The following is a 20,196-nucleotide window of genomic DNA, read 5'->3' as shown; positions in this document are numbered from 1 at the left end:
GTACACAGTCGATTCTTCTGGGAGCCGTAAGTCCCGGGGCCTCTACCGGACCCCAGCACCCACACCAGTTCGTGTCTCCTCCCGACTGAATCCAGGAGCCGGCGAGAGAGGGCTAGGGCGCGGAGGTACGACCACGGCCGCCGCGGTGAGCAAGAGGGCGGAGGCAGGAACTCGCGCGGGGCGCTGCCCCAAGGCCCGAGTGTGCGGAGGAGCAGCCCCGCAGGCTCCGAGGGGCCGCCCCAGGCCCCGGGGCGCCCTGTTGGGGGGGGGGGAAGGGGCGGGGGCTCGCAGAGCCGCCGACGGGGCGGGGAGGAGGCAGAGGAGAGGGAGGCGGGGCGGGCAGGCCCGGCCCAGCAGCTGGGCGGCGCAACTCACCTCTGCTCCCGGCCTGCGGAGCCAGAGTGGCCAGGATCCCTCGCAGTTCGGACGCGGAGATGCGCACACGCTCCAACCCCTCCGCCATCTTCGCGGCGGCTGCTACAGCTGCTGTGACTCCGCCACCGACGCGCGCAGCCAGGAAACCACGACGGACGGGCGGCGCGCGCTCACCCACTCCCACCCTTTTCCCCGCCCCCTCTTGTCACCCTCCCTAAACGACGGTGGCCGCACTGGGAGCAAAAGCATTCAGCTCGTTCAACTAGGGCCATTCGGGCCGTAGAGACAGCGTGTGCGCGTGCGCTTGCGCAGAGGTGAACCGCTGGAAGGTACGCTGAGGCTTGGAGGTGGAGGTGCAGCGCCCGGGAGGTGAGGTGAGGTGAGGTGAGGCGTGGGCAGGTACGGCTCGCCCACGCCAGGTGGGCATTCGCTTCTAGGGATATCGGTATTGTTGTGGTGGCTACAGACGACACCGTTTTTGGTCTAGGGCTCGGGTTCACAGAGACACCCTATAATTCAGCCTCCGATCATTTTAGGCCAAAGTCTCCTTATCATAGGCCTGAATTGTGGAGCTTAAAGATCTTTTAATAATGATTCTTATTATTATCCCTATTTCTGATAAGCTGAATCTCAGAGAATAAAAGAATTGCCTTGTGTAACAGTTGGTTGTTGCAGAGTATCAAAGTCCATGACCGAGTTCGTCACCAAGACTTGTTGGAGGAGGTTGTGTGGAAGTAGAACAGAAGGAAATTATCATTCGATCTGGGAATTTCTGTATCACTGAAAAAAATTTTAATTACTCTTTTGGAACTCATATTCTCCCCACGCTCATCTTTACGGCTTTAAATATTCACTGAGGCTTGGTATTTGAGAAGCTGAGGCAGGAGGATTGCAAGTTCAAGGCCAGCCTGGACAATATAGTACATTTGAGGCCAGTCAGGGTAACATATTAGAAGACCTTGTCCCCCAAAAAAAAGAAACAAAAAAATAATCAGACCAGAAGATTGGTACTTTATTTAGCCTCATAGACCATTAACTCCTATTAAAGTCTGAGGGGGAGAAGCTTCCCTTCATTACAACTTTAGACCCTCAAAAAATAGTAACCAGTTATTCCCTGATCATAGTATAAAAGATTTGATCCTGATAGAACTCAATTAGTTCCTGTTATGTGACAGAGACTTTGCCATCAGAAAAGAAAGACAATGACAGGGAAATATTTCAATAGCTCAAAAGAAGGGGTATATAATTCGAGTGGCCAGAGCAAATTGCAGCCTTTGCCCAAAAATTGTGGAGAAATAGAATTGAGATCCTGCGTGATGGTACATGCCTATAACTCTAGCACTTGGGAGGAAGAGCAAAGTTCAGTGCTGTGGTGGCACCATTGAGTTTAAGACCAAACCAAAATACATGAGACCCTGTCTCCAAAACATAAGCCACACATGGTGACACACGCCTAGCTCCAAGGATACAGAGGCAGGAGGATCTCTTCAAGTTGAAAGCCAGCTTGGTCTACATAAATGAGGCCAGCTAGAGCTATGTAGTAAGACCTGTCTAAAAACAACAGGGAAAAAAATTTAAAACTCTAACTTGAAACTGTTATGGTATCACACATCTCTAACTCCATGACTTTGGACGCTAAGGCAGGAAGATACAAGAGTTCCAGACTAGCCTAGGCTATACACATACTCAAGGTATAGGTAACACTTCGGAAATGCAAGAAGATCAAGAATCCAGAGTTTAAGGTCATCCTTGGCCAGCCTGGATTACATGATACCACACCAAAAAAGAAAAAAAGGAAAAGAAAGAAAGAAATTAAGAAAAGCATCCCTAATGCCACATATACTGGATGTTGTGGCAAAAGCCTGTAATCCTAGCAATTGAAAAGTACGAGGAGAAGGATTAGAAATTCAAGGTCATTTTTGGCTGCAAATCCAGTTGAAGCAAGGTCTGTTGTTTCCAGGCTGGTCTTGAAGTCATTATGTAGCCAAGTATAACCTTGAATTTCTAACACTCTTGTTTCCATCTCCTAAAAAATGGGATTACAGATGTGGCCCTATGTTGATGTGTCAGGTTGATGTTGTTCTGGGATTGAACCAGGGCCTGATACAGATTGAACAAGAATCCTACTGACTGAATTATATCCCTAGCCCCAACTCTTATTTATTTATTCATTTATTTATTTTCTAGTCTTTAAGTCATGATGGTTTTTTTTTTAAAGATTTGTCTCACTTTTAATTAGTATGTATGTGTCTTTGTGTGCATACATCCACATGAGTACAGGTGCCTGAGGAAGACAAGAGGCATTGGATTCCCTCTGAAGCTAGTTACGGGCAGTGATGAGCTACCTGATATGGGTTCTGGGAACTGAAGTCCAATTCTCCACAAGAGCCATACTTGTTCTTAACCGCTGAGCAATCCATTCAGCCCCACAACTTTTATTTAAAAAAAAAAAAAAAAGGAAAAATAATTTAAAAGAAGAAAGCTTCTCTAGGACAACCATGGCCAACTTAATTTGATGTTGTCAGTGATCAGACTAGAGAGCCTCTAAGTATTAAAACAGAACTCAGAAAAATTTACCAGAACTCAGGGAAAACACAACAAATACATAAGGATGAGTGATTATGAGCATGGGTCCAAAAAATTAATAATACAAGTTCCAAACTATGGTAGCTGACTGAGTAAGAGTAACAGTCAAGTTACAGAAATAAAGCTACTTTTTTCTGTTTGTTTGTTTTGTTTTTTGAGACAGAATTCCTCTGTATAGCTTTGACTGTCCTAGAACTCACTCTTCAGACAAGGCTGGCCTCGAACTCATAGAGATCCACCTGCTGGGGCTGGAGAGATGGCTCAGTGGTTAAGAGCATTGCCTGCTCTTCCAAAGGTCCTGAGTTCAATTCCCAGCAACCACATGGTGGCTCACAACCATCTGTAAAGAGGTCTGGCGCCCTCTTCTGGCCTTCAGGCATACACACAGACAGAATATTGTATACATAATAAATAAATAAATATTTTAAAAAAAAAAAAGAGATCCACCTGCTTCGGTCTCTGCCTCCTGAGTGCTGGGATTAAAGGCGTGCACCACCACTTGGCTGAAAAGCTACTAAATTGATGGGGAAATTTTGAATTTTTAGTTTTAGAGGACTCATGAAGTATCAAGTAAAACAATGAGTAAGACTCCTAGCTTGGTGGCCAATGACTGTAATTCTAGCTACTCAGGACACCACGGCAAGAGAGTTCCATCCTCAAAACCAGCAATGTAGGAAGACCAAGGCTCAAAATACAATTTTTAAAAAGTGGGGGGCTGGGGCATGTATGTGCATGCCTTTAGTCCCAGCACTAGGGAAGCAGGGCAGAGGCAAACAGATCTCTGTGAGCTCAGAGCCAGCCAGCCTGAACTACAAATTAGGAATCTGGAGAGAGAGAAGAGAGAGAAGCTATTTACAGACCAATATATATTATAGTTCTATCTGTATAAATAAATAAATACATTTAAAAAAAACAATTTTTTTTTTTTTTTTTGGTTTTTCGAGACAGGGTTTCTCTGTGGTTTTGGAGCCTATCCTGGAACTAGCTCTTGTAGACCAGGCTGGTCTCGAACTCACAGAGATCCGCCTGCCTCTGCCTCCCAAGTGCTGGGATTAAAGGCGTGCGCCACCACCGCCCGGCAAAACAATTTTTTAATGTATTTATTTATACAGTATCCTGCCTGTAGGCCAGAAGAGAGCACCAGATTTCATTATAGATGGTTGTGAGCCACCATGTGGTTGCCGGGAATTGAACTCAGGACCTCTGGAAGAGCAGTCAGTGCTCTTAACCGCTGAGCCATCTCTCCATCCCTGGCAAAAACAATTTTATGGTTATGTAAATTTCTGTATTTATTCATCAAGAAAAAGATGGACTATATGCCAGATACTCAAAGTAGAGAACAGGTGCTCTGACAGCATACAATGGAAAACTCTATATGTATCTGTAATGTTTTAATTCTTTTTATTTTTTTTTATTTTTTTTTTATTTTTTATTTTTTTTTTAAATATTTATTTATTATGTATACAATATTCTGTCTGCGTGTATGCCTGAAGGCCAGAAGAGGGCACCAGACCTCATTACAGATGGTTGTGAGCCACCATGTGGTTGCTGGGAATTGAACTCAGGACCTTTGGAAGAGCAGGCAATGCTCTTAACCTCTGAGCCATCTCTCCAGCCCCTGTTTTAATTCTTAAAATGAGGATTTGGTCACATAATATGTAGGTAATACAAAAACAGTAAAGCAGATTCAGATAATGGAAGACGAAGGAATTCAATTTTTAGAAGTTAAAGTTGGAGGCAGGGGAGATATTTTAGTGAATAATTGTTGAACAGTCATGAGGGCCTGAGTTCAGATCCTCAGAACCCATGAAAAAGCCAGGCATGATGGTGCACACATGCAATCCCAGTGCTGGAAAGTGGAGACAGGTGCATCTCAGAGGCTTGCTAGCCAGAAAGTTCAGCCAAACTGGCAGGCTTCAGGGTCAGTGAGAGACCTTGTCTCAAAAAAAGTGGTCACTGGGGGCTGGAGAGATGGCTCAGAGGTTAAGAGCACTGGCTGCTCTTCCAAAGGTCCTGAGTTCAATTCCCAGCAACCACATGGTGGGTCACAACCATCTGTAATGAGATCTGGCGCCCTCTTCTGGTGTGCGGGCATACATCGAGGCAGAATGTTGTATACATAATAAATAAATCTTTAAAAAAAAAAAAAAAAAGTGGTCACTGGCAAAATGGCTTTTGCTTCCAAGCCTGACAACATGAGTTTAATTCCCGGAACTTACATAATAGAAGGAGAGAACACATATACACAGAAATGATAAATAAACTATTTTATTTTTAAAGAACATAGTCACTAACAAGCTGACTCAAGCATATAAAGGTGCTTTGCCACCAAGTCTGATGAATTTGATCCCCAAACCTACATGGTAGGAGAAAACCAACTCCCCCATGTTGTCCTCTGACCTCTGTACCTGTGCTGTTGCACACTTGCACCCACATAGATACATACAAGATAAATCAATAAATGTTGGCAGTTAAGAAATGGAGAGCAGCCGGGCGGTGGTGGCGCACGCCTTTAATCCCAGCACTTGGGAGGCAGAGGCAGGCGGATCTCTGTGAGTTTGAGACCAGCCTGGTCTACAAGAGCTAGTTCCAGGACAGGGTCCAAAACCACAGAGAAACCCTGTCTCGAAAAACCAAAAAAAAAAAAAACCAAAAAAAAAAAAAAAAAAAAAAAAAAAAAAAAAAAAAAAAAAAAAAGAAATGGAGAGCAGTAGAGAAAGATGCCCGCTTCAGCCTCTGGTCTCCACATACACCACACACAGTTAGAATGTACAAATTACATAAAACCAAAGTTAATGACTACAAATTAGGCAAAGAATTCTAACCACTTGTAATCTAAAGAAAAATTAAATAGCTCACAGAAAGAACAAAGAAGTAAATAGGCCAGGTATTGTAATGTGTGTGTAGTCCCAGCTAGTTGGGAAACTGGTGACTGCAGAAGCATCACTTACCCAGCTTAAAGTCCAGCCTGAAAAACATAGCAAGACCTCCTCTCAGAACAAAAGTAGAGGCCAGAAAGAAGACTCAGCAGTTAAGAACACTGGCTGCTTTTCCAGAGGTTCATATGAACCTGAGTTCAACCGTCAACACCCACTTAAAAAGCTAAGAATGAATGATCTCATAGGTTTGCAATGAAAGTTCAGGGGAGATAGAGACAGCTGAACTCTGAGACTCACTGGCCAGCTAGCTTTAATCAGTAAGCCTCGGTTCTAAAAAGAAAAAAAACAAATAAATGAGCTATGAGAGATGGATCAGCAGTTAAGAGCACTGGTTGCTCTTCCAGAGGTCTTGAGTTCAATTCCCAGTAACTACATGGTGGTTCACAACCACCTATCATGGAATCTGATGCCCTCTTCTGGAATAAAGGCATACATGCAGATAGAGTACTCATACAAATAAAATAAAAGGTAACCTTTTTTTTAAAATTTATTTACTTATTTATTATGTATACAATATTCTGTCTGCATGTATTCCTGCAGGCCAGAAGAGGGCACCAGACCACTTTACAGATGGTTGTGAGCCACCCTGTGGTTGCCAGGAATTGAACTCAGGACCTTTGGAAGAGCAGGTAATGCTCTTAACCACTGAGCCATCTCTCCAGCCCAAGATAACCTTTTAAAAAACAAACAAACAAACAAACAAAAAACCTATAGCCAAGGTAAATAAGCTGCTGAGGGATAATACCTACCCAGGATTCATTCAGGGTTCACTCCCACTCATGTGCACATGAGTGCATCTGTGCACACAAACACCCATGGACAATTTTACATCCTGACCACACTTTCCCCTCTCTCCTCTCTTCCCAGTCCCCCATTCCCTCCACCCCTCTGCCTCCCCCAATCCACTCCTCCATTTCTATTGAGAAAAGGACAGCCCTCTCATGGATATTGACAAAACGAGGCTTATCAAGTTGTAGTAAGACTGAGCACCTCACCTTGTATTAAGGCTGGGCAAGGCAACCCAGTATAAAGAATAGAGTCCCAAAAGCCTGTTTAAATAATGGGCTGGAGAGATGGCTCAGTGGTTAAGAGCACTTTTCCTCTTCAAAGGACTTAAGTTCAGTTCCCAGCACCCATATAACGTGACTCACAACTGTCTATAACTCCAGTTCCTAGTGGGTAGGACATCACACACACACACACACACACACACAAAAGGAAAGAAAAGAAAAAAAGGAAAGGAAAGAAAAGAAGGGGGCTGGAGAGATGGGGCAGGGGTTAAGAGCACTGGCTGTTCTTCCAGAGTTCCAGAGTTCAATTCCCGGCAACCAATTAGTGGCTCACAACCATCTACAGTGAGATCTGGTGCCCTCTTCTGGTCTGCAAGGCTACATGTAGGCAGAACACTATACATAATAAATAAATAAATCTTAAAGAAAAAAAAGAAAAAAGAAGAACTAGGTGTGGGTGTGACTGTGCACCTCTTCAATCCCAGCATCTGGAATACAGAGGCAGGCAGACCCCTCCAAGTTCCAAACTAACCTGGCCTATATAATGAGTTCCAAGGTAGCCACTGCTACATCCCAGCAAAAATTTAATTACGTTATTTATTGTGTGTGAGCTCACATGTGGAAGTCAGAGGCTGACTGCAGGAGTTGGTTCTCCCTCCACCATGTGTGTGCCAGGAATGGAACTCAGGCTGTCAGAGTTGGCAGCCATCTCTCCAGCTCTCTCCCTTTTTCTTCTGAAAACTGCCTTTAACGCCTACCTGGGAGTTTGGTTTTGTTTGTCCCCTCCTTCGTTCCCTCTTACATTTCTGTTTTCCATCAGAAACAAGAGACTTGAGGTGATCATACTATTTTGTTCACTGTCATTAACAAGATCTTTCTCGTTTTACCTTTTTTGTTCACTTTAGTACCCAGTCATTCTTCACTTCTTCTTTAGTGGCTTTAATGTGCTTGATAGATATCTTTAAATATACATGTATCTTTGCATAATATATAATGTTTTATGTATGTATTTTAAATGTACACAATTGATATTGTGTTATAGATCTCATTCTGTTTCTTTTTCATGTTTCCATAAATTACTTCTATTACATAGTATTTCCTAAATGACCTTTCACCCTTTGCCACATTGGTCCTGGACCAAGATGGGCCAGTCAAAGTCCTTACCCAGAATTTTTTGAACTGAAAGTGAGAGAAAATCCCTCTTCAGTGTGGAAGCCATAAAATGTAAAACACAGGAACTGTCAGCAGCCATGTGTCCTGTCGTGCGGAGCCAGCTGGTCTGCTGTGAAAAGGAAGCCGACATGCCCAAGGCAGCAGAGGTGAGAGACTGAGAGTCATGGGAGCCCCAGGCCCTGGTTGCAGTTGTCGCTGAAGCTCTGTTTCCCTCTGTGGGGCGCCCGGCCCTTCCTCGGATTCCAGGAGCCAGTGAACCTGGAAGCCCTCATCCTCTGCCAAGCTGCTTCAGACTGAGGCTCTCTCACTTGCAAACTTGTCAGTCAGGGTCACCAAGGAACAGAACTGAAAGAAGGAAATATGTGTGTGCATAAAGGATTGTGTTAGAGTCCCTGATAGGCTGAGGTGGCTAATCCCACAGTGGCTATGTCTTGTCAGAAAAACCAAGTACGTGGTAATGTTTAGTCCACACTAAGTTGGAATCCTGAAGAGGCTGGCTCTAATACCAATTAAAGAATGCCTCAGCAGTAGGGTAGATGAACTTGCCAGCAAGAGTGAGCGCAAGCAGGCAAATAGCAGATGTTTTCCTCTTCCATGTCTTTCTGTGGGCTCCCACCAAAGGTGTGACCCAAATTTAGGATAGGTTGTCTCACCTCAAATGCTCCAATCAAGAAAACCCTTCCCAGGCATGCCCAGCTGCTTGGGTTTTAGTTGATTCTGGGCAAAATCAAGTTAACAAGGGAAATTAGTCATCACAACCAATAGGCCCAAGTATAACTGCTGTTACCTCTTATTTTCAGTTTGTTTCAATTGTGATAAAATACACATAAAATGTACCATTTAACCATTTTCTGAGTGTATGCTTTTTGTTGTTTAATGTATCCTGTTACATACCCAAACCCATCTATACCTATTAAACAGCCCTCCGGCGTCCTAACCTCAGCCCGTCTACTACCCTTTCTTTGAATTTTCTTACTGTAGGTATCCCATATCAGTGGAATCATGTAGTGTTTGCAAATAGCCTATTTCTCTTAGCATAATGTCCTCAGTGTCCATCTGTGTTACAACATGTCAGAATTTCCTCCTATTAAATATGACTCTTACATTTTATGTGCATCTTGCATATGCATGAATATCTGTATGTTAGTGGCCATTGGCTTCTTTTGGTTCTTATAAATAATGTAGCTATGAATATGGGAGTGCAGAAATCTCCTTGGTTGTGGGGTATTCACCAGAGAAGACGTTTAGGCATGGGTTTAAGCCAACGAAAAGTCCTTATTAGCTGGTCTGTAACTAACTGGGTGTTTGGATCGCAGTGTAGCACTGAGCCTTCTTTAGGGTGAGCTTTTAAGCTCTGGGTAGACATACTGCAGTTAAGAACAGTTAGCTGAAGCAGAACTACAGAGGCAGTAGTTGTAGAGACTTTCCCATCACTATGGACTTTGATGGAGTAGGCCTTTGTTTTAGTGTTGGCAGGCAGTCCTGAATACATGCTGTGTTTTACAGCCTAAATGGTAATTCCATTATGGAGTCATTTGTGCAAAGGTCTGGGGCCCTGATACACCTTGATGAAACACAGCTTTTGGTTCTTTGATCTACCTCGAGGGGTGGAATTACTGGTTCAGGTGATAGTGTATGTCCATTGTTTTAGGAACTAGTGTAGTGTCTCCCATAACACCCTGATCACTCTATTCGGACCAGCGGTACACCTGTTTTCCCACTTCTCTCTGCTCTGGCCTAATGCTGTGGTTAGAGGTGGTGCCCATTGGAGTTTTGATTTGCATGTTTCTGATGATTTGTGATTCTGGGTATTTTAATGTGGTCATTGGCCATTTATATATCTTATCTAGGGAGATTTCAGGGTTTGGGAGGTTTTTATGTTTTGATGCAGTACTCATGGTAGCATAGGTTGGCCTGAAACTCACTGGGTAGCCCAAAGATTACTCTGAACTTCTTATCCTCCTGCCTTCACCTGGTACTAACTTGCGCTATCACCTTGTTTTATGCAGAGGTGGGGATCAAACCCAGGGCTGCCCTCATGCTACTAGGCAAGACCTTATCTGAAGGACATCTTTAGTCCCTTAAAGTTTGGGTTTCCATAAAAGGATTTTTTTTCTATCTCTGCTTTTGCCATTCACTTCTCCTTTGCCTCTCCTCTGTGCTGAAATTCCTCTGTATTAGGCTCCTTGGTTAAATTTTTTTTTTTTTTTTTTTTTTTTTTTTTGGTTTTTTTCGAGGCAGGGTTTCTCTGGTTTTGGAGCCTGTCCTGGAACTAGCTCTTGTAGACCAGGCTGGTCTCGAACTCACAGAGATCCGCCTGCCTCTGCCTCCCGAGTGCTGGGATTAAAGGCGTGCGCCACCACCGCCCGGCAAGGCTCCTTGGTTAAATTTTTGTCCCTTTCCTTTTCACTGTATGCAGTAGTGAGTGGTTTTCTGAAAATGGGGGTATATCCCTGTGACTCTATGCCTTGGAAGACAGAGCCAAAATGACCATGAATTCAACACCGAAGCCAGTTTAGCCTGCATAGTAAGAACCTGTGTCCAAAACCGCAAAATTTTATTACATATATATGTATCCTAACATGGCACTTACCTGATCAGGGGCTTAATAGTATTCCACAGCCCTTAAAAAACTGAGAGCTGAGTGTAATCCTATACATCTGTAATTCTAGTACTTAAGTAGAGGCAGGGCAGGGCGGTGGTGGTACATGCCTTTAATACCAGCACTCGGGAGGCAAAGGCAGGTGAGTCTCTTGAGTTCAAGACCAGCCTAGTCTACAAAGCTAGGTCCAGGACAGCCAGGGCAACACAAACCCTGTCTCGAGGGGGAAAAAAAAGAAGAAGAAGTAGAGGCAGGATCGTCAGCAGTCCATGGTCATCCTGGGGCTACTGCATACCAAGTTTCAGGCCATTGTAGGCTACCCAAGACTCTGTCTTTAAAGGAGAAAAATAAAAAATAAAAAAAAAAAAATAAAAACAGGAACAAAGCAAACAAGGAAGAGTGTCTTAAGTAATATACCCTTGCTCAAAAGCAGCAGAGCAGTTTCAAGGGCAGAACTGTCCAGGAATGGATTGACCTGCCCTTGCATGAGGGTCTATAATCATCTCATGGGCCCACAATATTTAGTGTTCTTCATTGTTTTTTCCCTGAGATAGAGTCTCACTGTGTAATTACCACACCTAGAATAGAGTTCATGTTTTATTTTATCCCATGTGTATGAGTGTTTTGCTTGCATGTATTACTGTACACAAGTGCACCTGGTGTCTGAGGAGATCAGAAGAGGAGGATCTTGGATCTCCTAGAACTGCAGTTACAGACAGTGTGGGTGCTGGGAACTGAACCCAGGACCACTACAAGCCCAGCTAGTGTTGACTGCTGGACTATCACATAGCCCTGTTATTTTTCCTGGATGGTTTTGAGGGCTTATTTTCTGAACGTGAAGCAGCACCAGGGAATTATTGTATGAACTATGTTTATCTTTGCAGTTTTGAGTTTCCCAAGAGGATCTGATGTAATGAAAGGTTTCTAAGGTTCTGTGTGGTAAAAAAGAGTCCCCACATCTGTGTGAGCCCTCAGACCTGGAACTGGCCAGAGCCTGGAAGCCATGAGGAAGAACTAGACCTATAGCTGTTCTCGCTTCTGTGATTTCCCACACAAACCTTTCCTTAGTCATGCCAAAAGAAACTCTTCAGTTCCTATGGAAACTGAAACTAGTACAGCCAAAGAGAGATCTGAGAACTGAAGAGCATTTAATTTTAAAGATACTCCTTGAAAAACTACCTTAAGACATATCTGAAGTTAGAAAGACTAAAAAGTTAAGGGACACCAGCTGCAGAACTGCTAGGACTTGCAACAGGGGCAGCTCAGTGGCCATATCAGGTGACTCACAGTCACTGTAACTCCAGTTCCAGAATGTATGTGGTGCACATGAGCTCACACAGGCATACCCATGCCCGTTAATAATACATTTTTTAAAAAAGAAGATCCCTGAGTTCTTGGATCCCATCTTCTTCATGGGGGAGTGGGGAAAACACTTTAAAGCTAAAAATAATCTACTAAAGTGTCGCATTACATAGTAAACATGGGAAAGTCTTACTCTTCATAATCATATAAGATTATCAGTAAGAAATCTTCTGGTAGGGGCTGGAGAGTTGGCTTAGGAGTTAAGAAAACTAGCCGCTCTTCCAGAGGACCTAGCATCCCAGCATCCATATGGCAGCTCACAACCATCTGTAATCCCAGTTCCAGGGATCTGATTTCTTCTGGCCTTCCTAGGCACCAGGAACACCTGTGGTATGCATACATATACCAAGGTAAAACATTCATCCACATAAATCTAAAAATATTTTTAAAAAAATGATATAGCAGGCTGGGTAAAGACTCTTGGAAGTGCCTGACAATCCAAGTATAATCCACATGATAGGAGAGAAGAATCAACTCCCAAAGTTGTTCTCTGATGCCATGTCATGGGCACCCACCCCAATACACATTGGGAATAAAATTTAATAAACATCAATATAGCTAGCCAAGCAGTGGTGGTACACACCTTTAATCCCAGCACTCAGGAGGCAGAGCCAAGCAGATCTCTGAGTTCAAAGCCAGTCTGATCAACAAAGTGAGTTCCAGGATAACCAGGGATGCATAGATAAACCTTGTCTCTTCCCCTCACCTTGCCCCTTAAAAAAGAAAGAACAAATATAGATACATAACAGGGCAGAGTGAATGGACAGTCCTTTAGATACTGTTGTATGAACTGATACAGTCATCGTGGCAGCAGTGTCAAATGTTACAAAACTGACAGTTACTACACTAGTGTGATACCAGATGTCTTAGAACTGTGCACACCTTTAGATACAATTTTGGAAACTCTGAGGAAGCTGAGCCAAATGGAGCAAGAAAATGTTTTATTTTAACAGTCAGGTAATATATATATTTTTGAAGCATACAAAATTATTTATTAAAATGGTACTAAAGTGCCAGGCAGTAGTGGCATATACTTTTAATCCCAGCACTCAGGAGGCAGAGGCAGGCGGATCTCTGTGAATTGGAGGCCAGCCTGGTCTACAAGAGCTAGTTCCAGGACAGCCAGGGCTACTAACAGGGAAACACTGTCTCAAAAAGAAAAAGAAAGAAAAGAAAAGAAAAAGGCACTAAAGCCAGATTATGATATAGGCCTGAAATCTCAGCACCTGGGAGATGGAGGCAGGACGGTTAGGATTTCAAGGTTATTTGCTACATACCAAATTTGAGGCCAGTCTGGGCTACATGAGACCCTTTCACAAAAACCAAACTAAATAAAAAGTGAAAAAGGATAGGACTGAGGCAGGCATGGTTGGTTCATACTATAATCCCAGGGATCGGGAGGCCAAAGCAAGAGGACTGGTGTAAATTCAAGGACACCCTGGTCTACTCAGTGAGTTCCAGACTAGCCTGTGCTATAGAAGCAAGGTCCTAGCCGGGCGGTGGTGGCACACGCCTTTAATCCCAGCACTTGGGAGGCAGAGGTAGGCGGATCTCTGAGTTCGAGACCAGCCTGGTCTACAAGAGCTAGTTCCAGGACAGGCTCCAAAGCCACAGAGAAACCCTGTCTCGAAAAACCAAAAAAAAAAAAAAAAAAAGAAAGAAAGAAAAGAAGCAAGGCCCTTTCCCAAAAGAATAAAAATTAACAATACAGCCAGGCTTGGTGGCACATGCCTGTAATCCTAGCGTTTGAAAATTGAAGGCAGAATAACCAGGAATTCAGGTCATCTTTGGCTACATATCAAGCTTGAGCCCATCCTGGGCTATATAAGACAAACAAAACCTGTAAACCAGAAATATTGGCTCATGGCTAATTCTGGCAATCAGGAGGTAGAAGCAAGAGGAGTATGAGCTTGAGCATCATAGCCTGGCAGAATCACCCAGAAAGTGAAGACAAGATGGCTGGTGAGTTAGGAGTGTCACTGCCATTCCTGATGACTTTGAGTTTGGTTCCCAGCAATCGTAGCAGGCAGCTCAGCACAGGCTCCAGAAATCCACTGGCCTCAGTGGGCACATGCACACATATACATGCTGTGCACACATGTAACATACATTCAAATCGACATATAAAATTTTTACATCTTTTAAAAATAGAAATCAGCTGGGCAGCGGGGGTGCATGACTTTAATCTTAGCACTTGGGAGGCAGAAACAGGCAGATCTCTGAGTTCAAGGTCAGCCTGATCTACAAAAGCCAGTTCCAGGACAGCCAGGGCTGTCAAACAGAGACCCTGTCTCAAAAAACCAAGTGGAAAACCAATTTTTTTTCTCAAAATAACTTTTGTTCATGTATTTACTCAGTCTCAATATGTAACCCTAGCTAACCTGAAGTGTACTGTGTTGACCAAGCTGACCTTGGACTTACAGAGAGATCCACCTGCCTCTACCTCCATTGTGCCGGGATTAAAGATATGAGCCACCACTCCCAGATCTATTCATGTGAGTGTGTATGTTGGCCATGCATGCCAAGGCACCTGTGTGGAGGTCTGAAGACAACTTGAGGGAGTCACTTCTCCCATCATGTGGGTCCTGGGGACCAAACTTAGGTTGTCAGGCCTGGCTGTAAGTGCCTTAAGCTGCTGAGCCACCTGAAAAATCTAAACCGGGTACAGTGGCACACATAAGTAGTCCCAGCAATCAGAAGGCTGTGACAGGAGGATCCCTTGGGTTTTATTCCAGTCTGGACAACATAGTGAAACTTGACTCTCAAAACAAAACAGCAGATGTAGCGGCACAAGCAGGCAGAGGCAGGCGAATCTCTGTGCGTTCAAGGCCTGGCTATACAATAATGAAGGTGCATATTTGTAGCAGTACCAAGAGGTTTGCGTGGCAAAGAGGAAGTTCCTCTCTGAAGAGAAACCCCAGCATCTAATAGTGGGCACAGTTCACATAGCACTACAGCCCCCAGGCTCTGCTCCTGTTCAGTTCTTTAAACATCGTTTGGACTGTGCTTTGACCCCTTGTTTTGTTCCTGGGTTTCAGAACCATGTGTGCTCAGTACTGCATCTCCTTTGCTGATGTTGAAAAAGCCCATATGAACATTCGAGATTCTGTCCACCTCACGCCAGTACTAACAAGCTCCATTTTGAACCAAATAGCAGGACGCAGTCTTTTCTTCAAATGTGAACTCTTCCAGAAAACTGGGTCTTTTAAGGTAAAAATCCATTTTGTTTGTTTTCCAAATCTGTTGTTTTATTCTCCTGTCCACTAACGGGGTGGCTGGTAGTAAACAAATGTCTTTTTGCAGTTTCCACGTCCTGGGTACCAGGTTTAGAACATTGCTATGTCTATTTCACACAACCTAAAATCCCTTACAATTACGGTCCCATGAATAGTCTCTAAATAGTTAAAGGTGTGCACCATCACCACACTTGGATGTATTTTTGTACAGCTGTACAAGGTTGTATATTTTAAACAGAAGAATCAGTAATAAGGTTGTCCTTGGCTACACAGCAAATTCAGTACCAGCCTGGGCCACATGAGACCCTGTGTTTAGTTTTGGTTTTTTGTTTGTTTGTTTTTGTTTTTTGAGATGATGTTTCACTCTGTATTCCTGAATGTCCTAGAACTTACTCTGTAGACCAGGCTGCCCTCAAACTCAAGAGATTCTCTCTGCCTCCCAAGTGCTGGGATTAAAGGCTTGCACCACCACCACTCAGCTAAAGATTTTTTTTTTAATTTACAAAGTAAAGCAGTTATGATAAGCTAATTTACTATTGTGAAAAATATTCTGTAAACTTGGTGTGCATGCGCCACCACCACCCGGCCTGCTCAGTATTTTTGCCATGCTTCAGTTTATTGCTTGGGAGCAGGAGGCTCTACCACATAGCCTGGGTGCATAGCAGGCCGTTTGTGTAAATACCCTCTACAGTTTGCACAATGAAACAAGTGAATTCATTTCTCTGAACATGTCCCCATTGTTAAAATGATGCACCGTTTGTAATTCAACATCTCTTCCAGATCCGTGGTGCCCTTAATGCCATCAGAGGCTTAATTCCTGACCCTCTGGAGGGGAAACCCAAAGCCGTTGTTACTCACAGCAGTGGGAACCATGGCCAGGCTCTCACCTATGCTGCCAAACTGGAAGGTACTAAGTTTCTCAGGGTCCAGAGTAGTATCAAAGAGTGGGAAATTACCCTAATTATAGTAAGAGGGATGACAGCCATGGAAAATAAGTTTCCAAAGGAATCCCTGTTTGCTCATAAGCAAAATGATGCAAGTTTCTCTCCTAGAAGCACCTCACACTGTCTAACCATGTTCTTCCCCTCCCAGGAATTCCTGCTTACATTGTGGTGCCTCAGACGGCTCCCAACTGCAAGAAACTGGCAATACAAGCCTACGGAGCCTCTATAGTATATAGTGAACAGAGTGATGAGGTAAGCATCACTTAATAGCTTCACTTGACAGGCTATCTGCCTCCCTTACTGGAAGCTTCCTCTTTGCCTTAGCGTGGCCAGCCTTTTCCCCATCTGTCCATCCTCAGCATAATGCGACTAAAGCCAGGCATGGTGGCATATGTCTATTCTAGCACTCAGGACACCGAATGGCAACTTTCAGACCAGTCTGAGCTACAGAGTAAGTTTTTTTCCTCAAAAAGTATTACAGCTGGATATGGTTGCTACTTGCCTGTAATCTCAGCACTTGGGAAGTACAGGCGGGAAGATCAGGAGTTCAAGGTTGTCCTTGGACACAAGTTCTAAGACTAGCCTCAGGCAGGTCTACTTGAAACCCTGTCTCCTTGGATGGGTGGATGGATGGGGAGACTTTATTTTTAAGACAGGGTCTGTCTAGATAGGGCTATCCTAGAACTCACTATATATTAAGTAGGATGGTTTTGAACTGAGAGAGATCCACATGCCTCTGCCTCCAGAGTACTGGAATTAAAGTCATATGTACCTTGCCCAGTCAGAAATTAAATTTTTCTTTTTATGTGCAGTAGTGTCTGGCCTGCATGTATATCTGTGTGAGGGTGTCAGATATGCTGGAACTAGAGTTACAAACAGTTGTAAGCTGCCATGTGGGTGCTGGGAACTGAAACTGGACCTCTGGAAGAGCAGTCAGTCCTCTTAGCCACTGAGCCATCTCTCCAGCCCCAGAAATTAAATGTTTAAAGATGTTTCACCTATGCTTCAGCAGCCCAACTTTCCTCCCTGGACAGCAATAATTTTGTCTAACACCAGATTCCTGGCCTGACTACTCTCTCCCCATTCCGGTCTTCCTCACCTCATCAAATAGCATCACTTCTCTTTCTAGTTGTTCAAGGAAAAACAAAAATCTTAGATAATTTCCAAACACCACATCCAGAACATCTGTCCTCTCAGATTAAAAACAAAACAAAAGAAAACCAATTTGGGAGGGGGGCTTTGAAGCTGGCTAACAAGCAAAGCCACCTGCTGCCAAACTTAACCCAAGTTTAATTCCTGGACCCAAACAGCTTTAGCAGAGGACTAACTCCCAGTTCTCTGACCTCTACACATATGCAAAATTGAATAGATGTGATAAAAATCTTAAAAAGAAAATGAGAACAATCCAGCCCCCCTCCCCCCCTCCCCCCGAGACAGGGTCTTACTGTAGCTTTGGGGCCTGTCCTGGACCTAGGTTTTTTTTTTTTTTTTTTTTTTTTTATTATGTATACAATTGTCTGTGTGTATGCCTGCGGCCAGAAGAGGGCATCAGACCTCGTTACAGATGGTTGTGAGCCACCATGTGGTTGCTGGGAATTGAACTCAGGACCTTTGGAAGAACAGGCAATGCTCTTAACCACTGAGCCATCTCTCCAGCCCCTGGACCTAGTTCTTGTAGATCAGGCTTGCCTCTGCCTCCCAAGCGCTGGGAGTAAAGGCGCGCCACCACCGCTGGCTCAGTCCAGTTCCTTTTTCCACCCAGCATCTGTTCTAGCTCTTGTAGTCCAGGTTGGCCTCGAACTCAGAGATCCACCTGCCTCTGCCTCCTGAGTGCTGGGATTAAAGGTGTGCGCCACCACCACCCAGCTATGATTTTTTTATGTGCATTGATATTTTTGTTTTTGCCTGCATGTATGTATGAGGGTTAAGGATTCAGCAAAACTGGAGTTACAGTTATGAGCTGTCATGTAGGTGCTGGGAATTGAACCCAAGTCTTCTAGAGCAGCCACTGAGCCATCTCCTCAGCCCAAGGGTTTTGTTTTGATCTGGTGCTGGTGCCTTATAAGCACTAAGCACTCACTGTCTCAGCCACCAGAGTTCTTGGGATGGTCTAACCATGCTGTCTTTCTGCCTCATCTCTTACTGTATTATCCTCTCCCTTAGCAGTTTTCCAGAAAAGGCCAGGTAATTCTACCTTGTACACTTCACATTCATTAACACCTTCAAACATTTAAAAGATCCATAGTTCGTTCATGTCACATAATTAAAGCCCCTCAGCCATCCAAAGAAAAATCTATTTTTTCCTCACAAGCACTCAGACATACCATGTTTATTTATGAAAATGTGAAAAATTCATTGTCTTTGAAGTGTTAAGTGACTGAATTGTACTTTTGGGAACTCACTCACTGTAAGTCAAGTAAACTACATTAATGCTACCTTTTAGTCTAGAGAAAAGGTCACTCAAAGAATTATGCAAGAAACAGAAGGCATCTTGGTCCATCCCAACCAGGAGCCTGCAGTGATAGCTGGACAAGGGACAATTGCCCTGGAAGTCCTGAACCAGGTAAAATGCCATCATCCCATTTGGCCAATAGAAAAGCGGTTTTACATATATAAAATTTTATTAATTGGCTTATTTATATTTTTACTAAAGGTTCCTTTGGTGGATGCACTGGTGGTACCAGTAGGGGGAGGAGGAATGGTTGCTGGAATAGCCATTACAATTAAGGTGAGAAAACTGTTAAAAGGACTTCCTGGATTAGGACCTGTATCAAAATGCATTGTGGACAGTTTCTCAGCATGCCCCCAAATTACTATTCTTTTGTGGCCTCCTTTGCCTCATTGTCCTTTTCATATATGATAGCACAGCATAAAAGCACCTGAGGATGAGCAGCACCAAGTCCACCTCACTATTATTCTCCCCAAATTATCAGAACCAATTGTAAATTAGTCAATTAAGTCAGTTATCAGATACAACTTTTATTAAAGTGCTTCAAGGTCATATTTCCATTTTGGTATAAAAAGACCCTTCTGGAACAAGAATGTGTCATCTAGTATGCCTTCTTCAGCTATGCAGGCAAAGCTGCCAGTGTACAGTCTCTGTTCCTCTGCCCAGGCCCTGAAACCTAGTGTGAAGGTCTACGCTGCCGAACCCTTGAATGCAGATGACTGCTACCAGTCCAAACTGAAAGGAGAACTGACTCCCAATCTTCACCCTCCAGAAACCATAGCAGATGGTGTCAAATCAAGCATTGGCTTAAATACTTGGCCTATTATAAGGGACCTTGTGGATGATGTCTTCACTGTCACAGAGGACGAAATCAAGGTAAGACTGTGATGAGAAAACAGCAAGTCTAACTTCCTAGGCAAAAGAAATTTATGAACAGAGGATTAACTTAACACATGGGAACCCTGACAGTAGCAGACAGAGCTAGGCTGACTTGTATATGCACTTTTTAAAAAAAATATTTATTATGTATACAATATTCTGTCTGTGTGTATGCCTGCAGGCCAGAAGAGGGCACCAGACCCCATTACAGATGGTTGTAAGCCACCATGTGGTTGCTGGGAATTGAACTCAGGACCTTTGCCTGCTCTTAACCTCTGAGCCATCTCTCCAGCCCTTGTATATGCACTTTATTAGCAAGCACAGTCATCGAAACAAACCCAAACATCTACTTCATTTGGTGTTTAGAACTTAACCTACTATATTGTTTGTTTCATTAATCCTTACTCCTTTCTGTGCCAACAGCATGCAACCCAACTGGTGTGGGAGAGAATGAAACTGCTCATTGAACCTACTGCTGGTGTTGGATTGGCTGCAGTGCTGTCCCAGCATTTCCAAACAGTCTCTCCAGAAGTGAAGAACATCTGTATTGTACTCAGTGGTGGGAATGTAGACCTAACCTCCCTAAACTGGGTGAAGCAGGCAGAAAGTCCTATTTCTGTATAAATTCATGAATTGTCTCT

General features: G+C 43.7%; 2 protein-coding genes across 11 annotated transcripts in view; one reads left to right on the top strand and one right to left on the bottom strand.

Annotated features, from left to right (window-relative positions):
• Smg6 (SMG6 nonsense mediated mRNA decay factor) overlaps window positions 1-554 on the bottom strand; it is a 231,748-nt gene extending 231,194 nt beyond the window's left edge. Inside the window, exon 1 of the mRNA XM_057774024.1 lies at window positions 376-554. Within this exon, the coding sequence (XP_057630007.1) occupies window positions 376-463 (88 nt within the window). The 5' untranslated portion in view covers window positions 464-554. The remainder of the gene's footprint in view (window positions 1-375) is intronic.
• On the top strand, window positions 1-20,185 carry Srr (serine racemase). Of its 10 annotated transcripts, none has more exons than XM_057774033.1 (9): window positions 421-704; window positions 8,004-8,229; window positions 15,086-15,257; window positions 16,064-16,190; window positions 16,376-16,479; window positions 18,671-18,790; window positions 18,881-18,955; window positions 19,343-19,552; window positions 19,979-20,185. In XM_057774033.1, the coding sequence occupies exons 3-9, from the start codon at window positions 15,090-15,092 to the stop codon at window positions 20,177-20,179; spliced, it is 1,005 nt and encodes a 334-aa protein (XP_057630016.1). In that variant the 5' UTR covers window positions 421-704; window positions 8,004-8,229; window positions 15,086-15,089; the 3' UTR covers window positions 20,180-20,185. The 10 variants fall into 10 exon arrangements, with proteins under 10 accessions (XP_057630019.1, XP_057630020.1, XP_057630018.1 ...); XM_057774031.1 differs by having other exon boundaries at window positions 421-744; XM_057774029.1 differs by having other exon boundaries at window positions 421-749.
• The last annotated feature ends 11 nt before the right edge of the window (window positions 20,186-20,196 follow it).

The sequence above is a fragment of the Chionomys nivalis genome, chromosome 7, assembly GCF_950005125.1.
Source record: "Chionomys nivalis chromosome 7, mChiNiv1.1, whole genome shotgun sequence".
Classification (NCBI taxonomy): domain Eukaryota; kingdom Metazoa; phylum Chordata; class Mammalia; order Rodentia; family Cricetidae; genus Chionomys; species Chionomys nivalis.
This window is presented reverse-complemented; position numbering and strand designations above follow the sequence as displayed.

Bases quoted from the DNA above. Each gene is read 5' to 3' on its own strand.
- Srr (XM_057774036.1), top strand. From the start codon at position 15,090: ATGTGTGCTCAGTACTGCATCTCCTTTGCTGATGTTGAAAAAGCCCAT. The intron at 16,480-18,670 runs GTAAGCATCACT...GCTACCTTTTAG, and splicing joins ATAGTGAACAGAGTGATGAG to TCTAGAGAAAAGGTCACTCA. The intron at 19,553-19,978 runs GTAAGACTGTGA...CTGTGCCAACAG, and splicing joins TCACAGAGGACGAAATCAAG to CATGCAACCCAACTGGTGTG.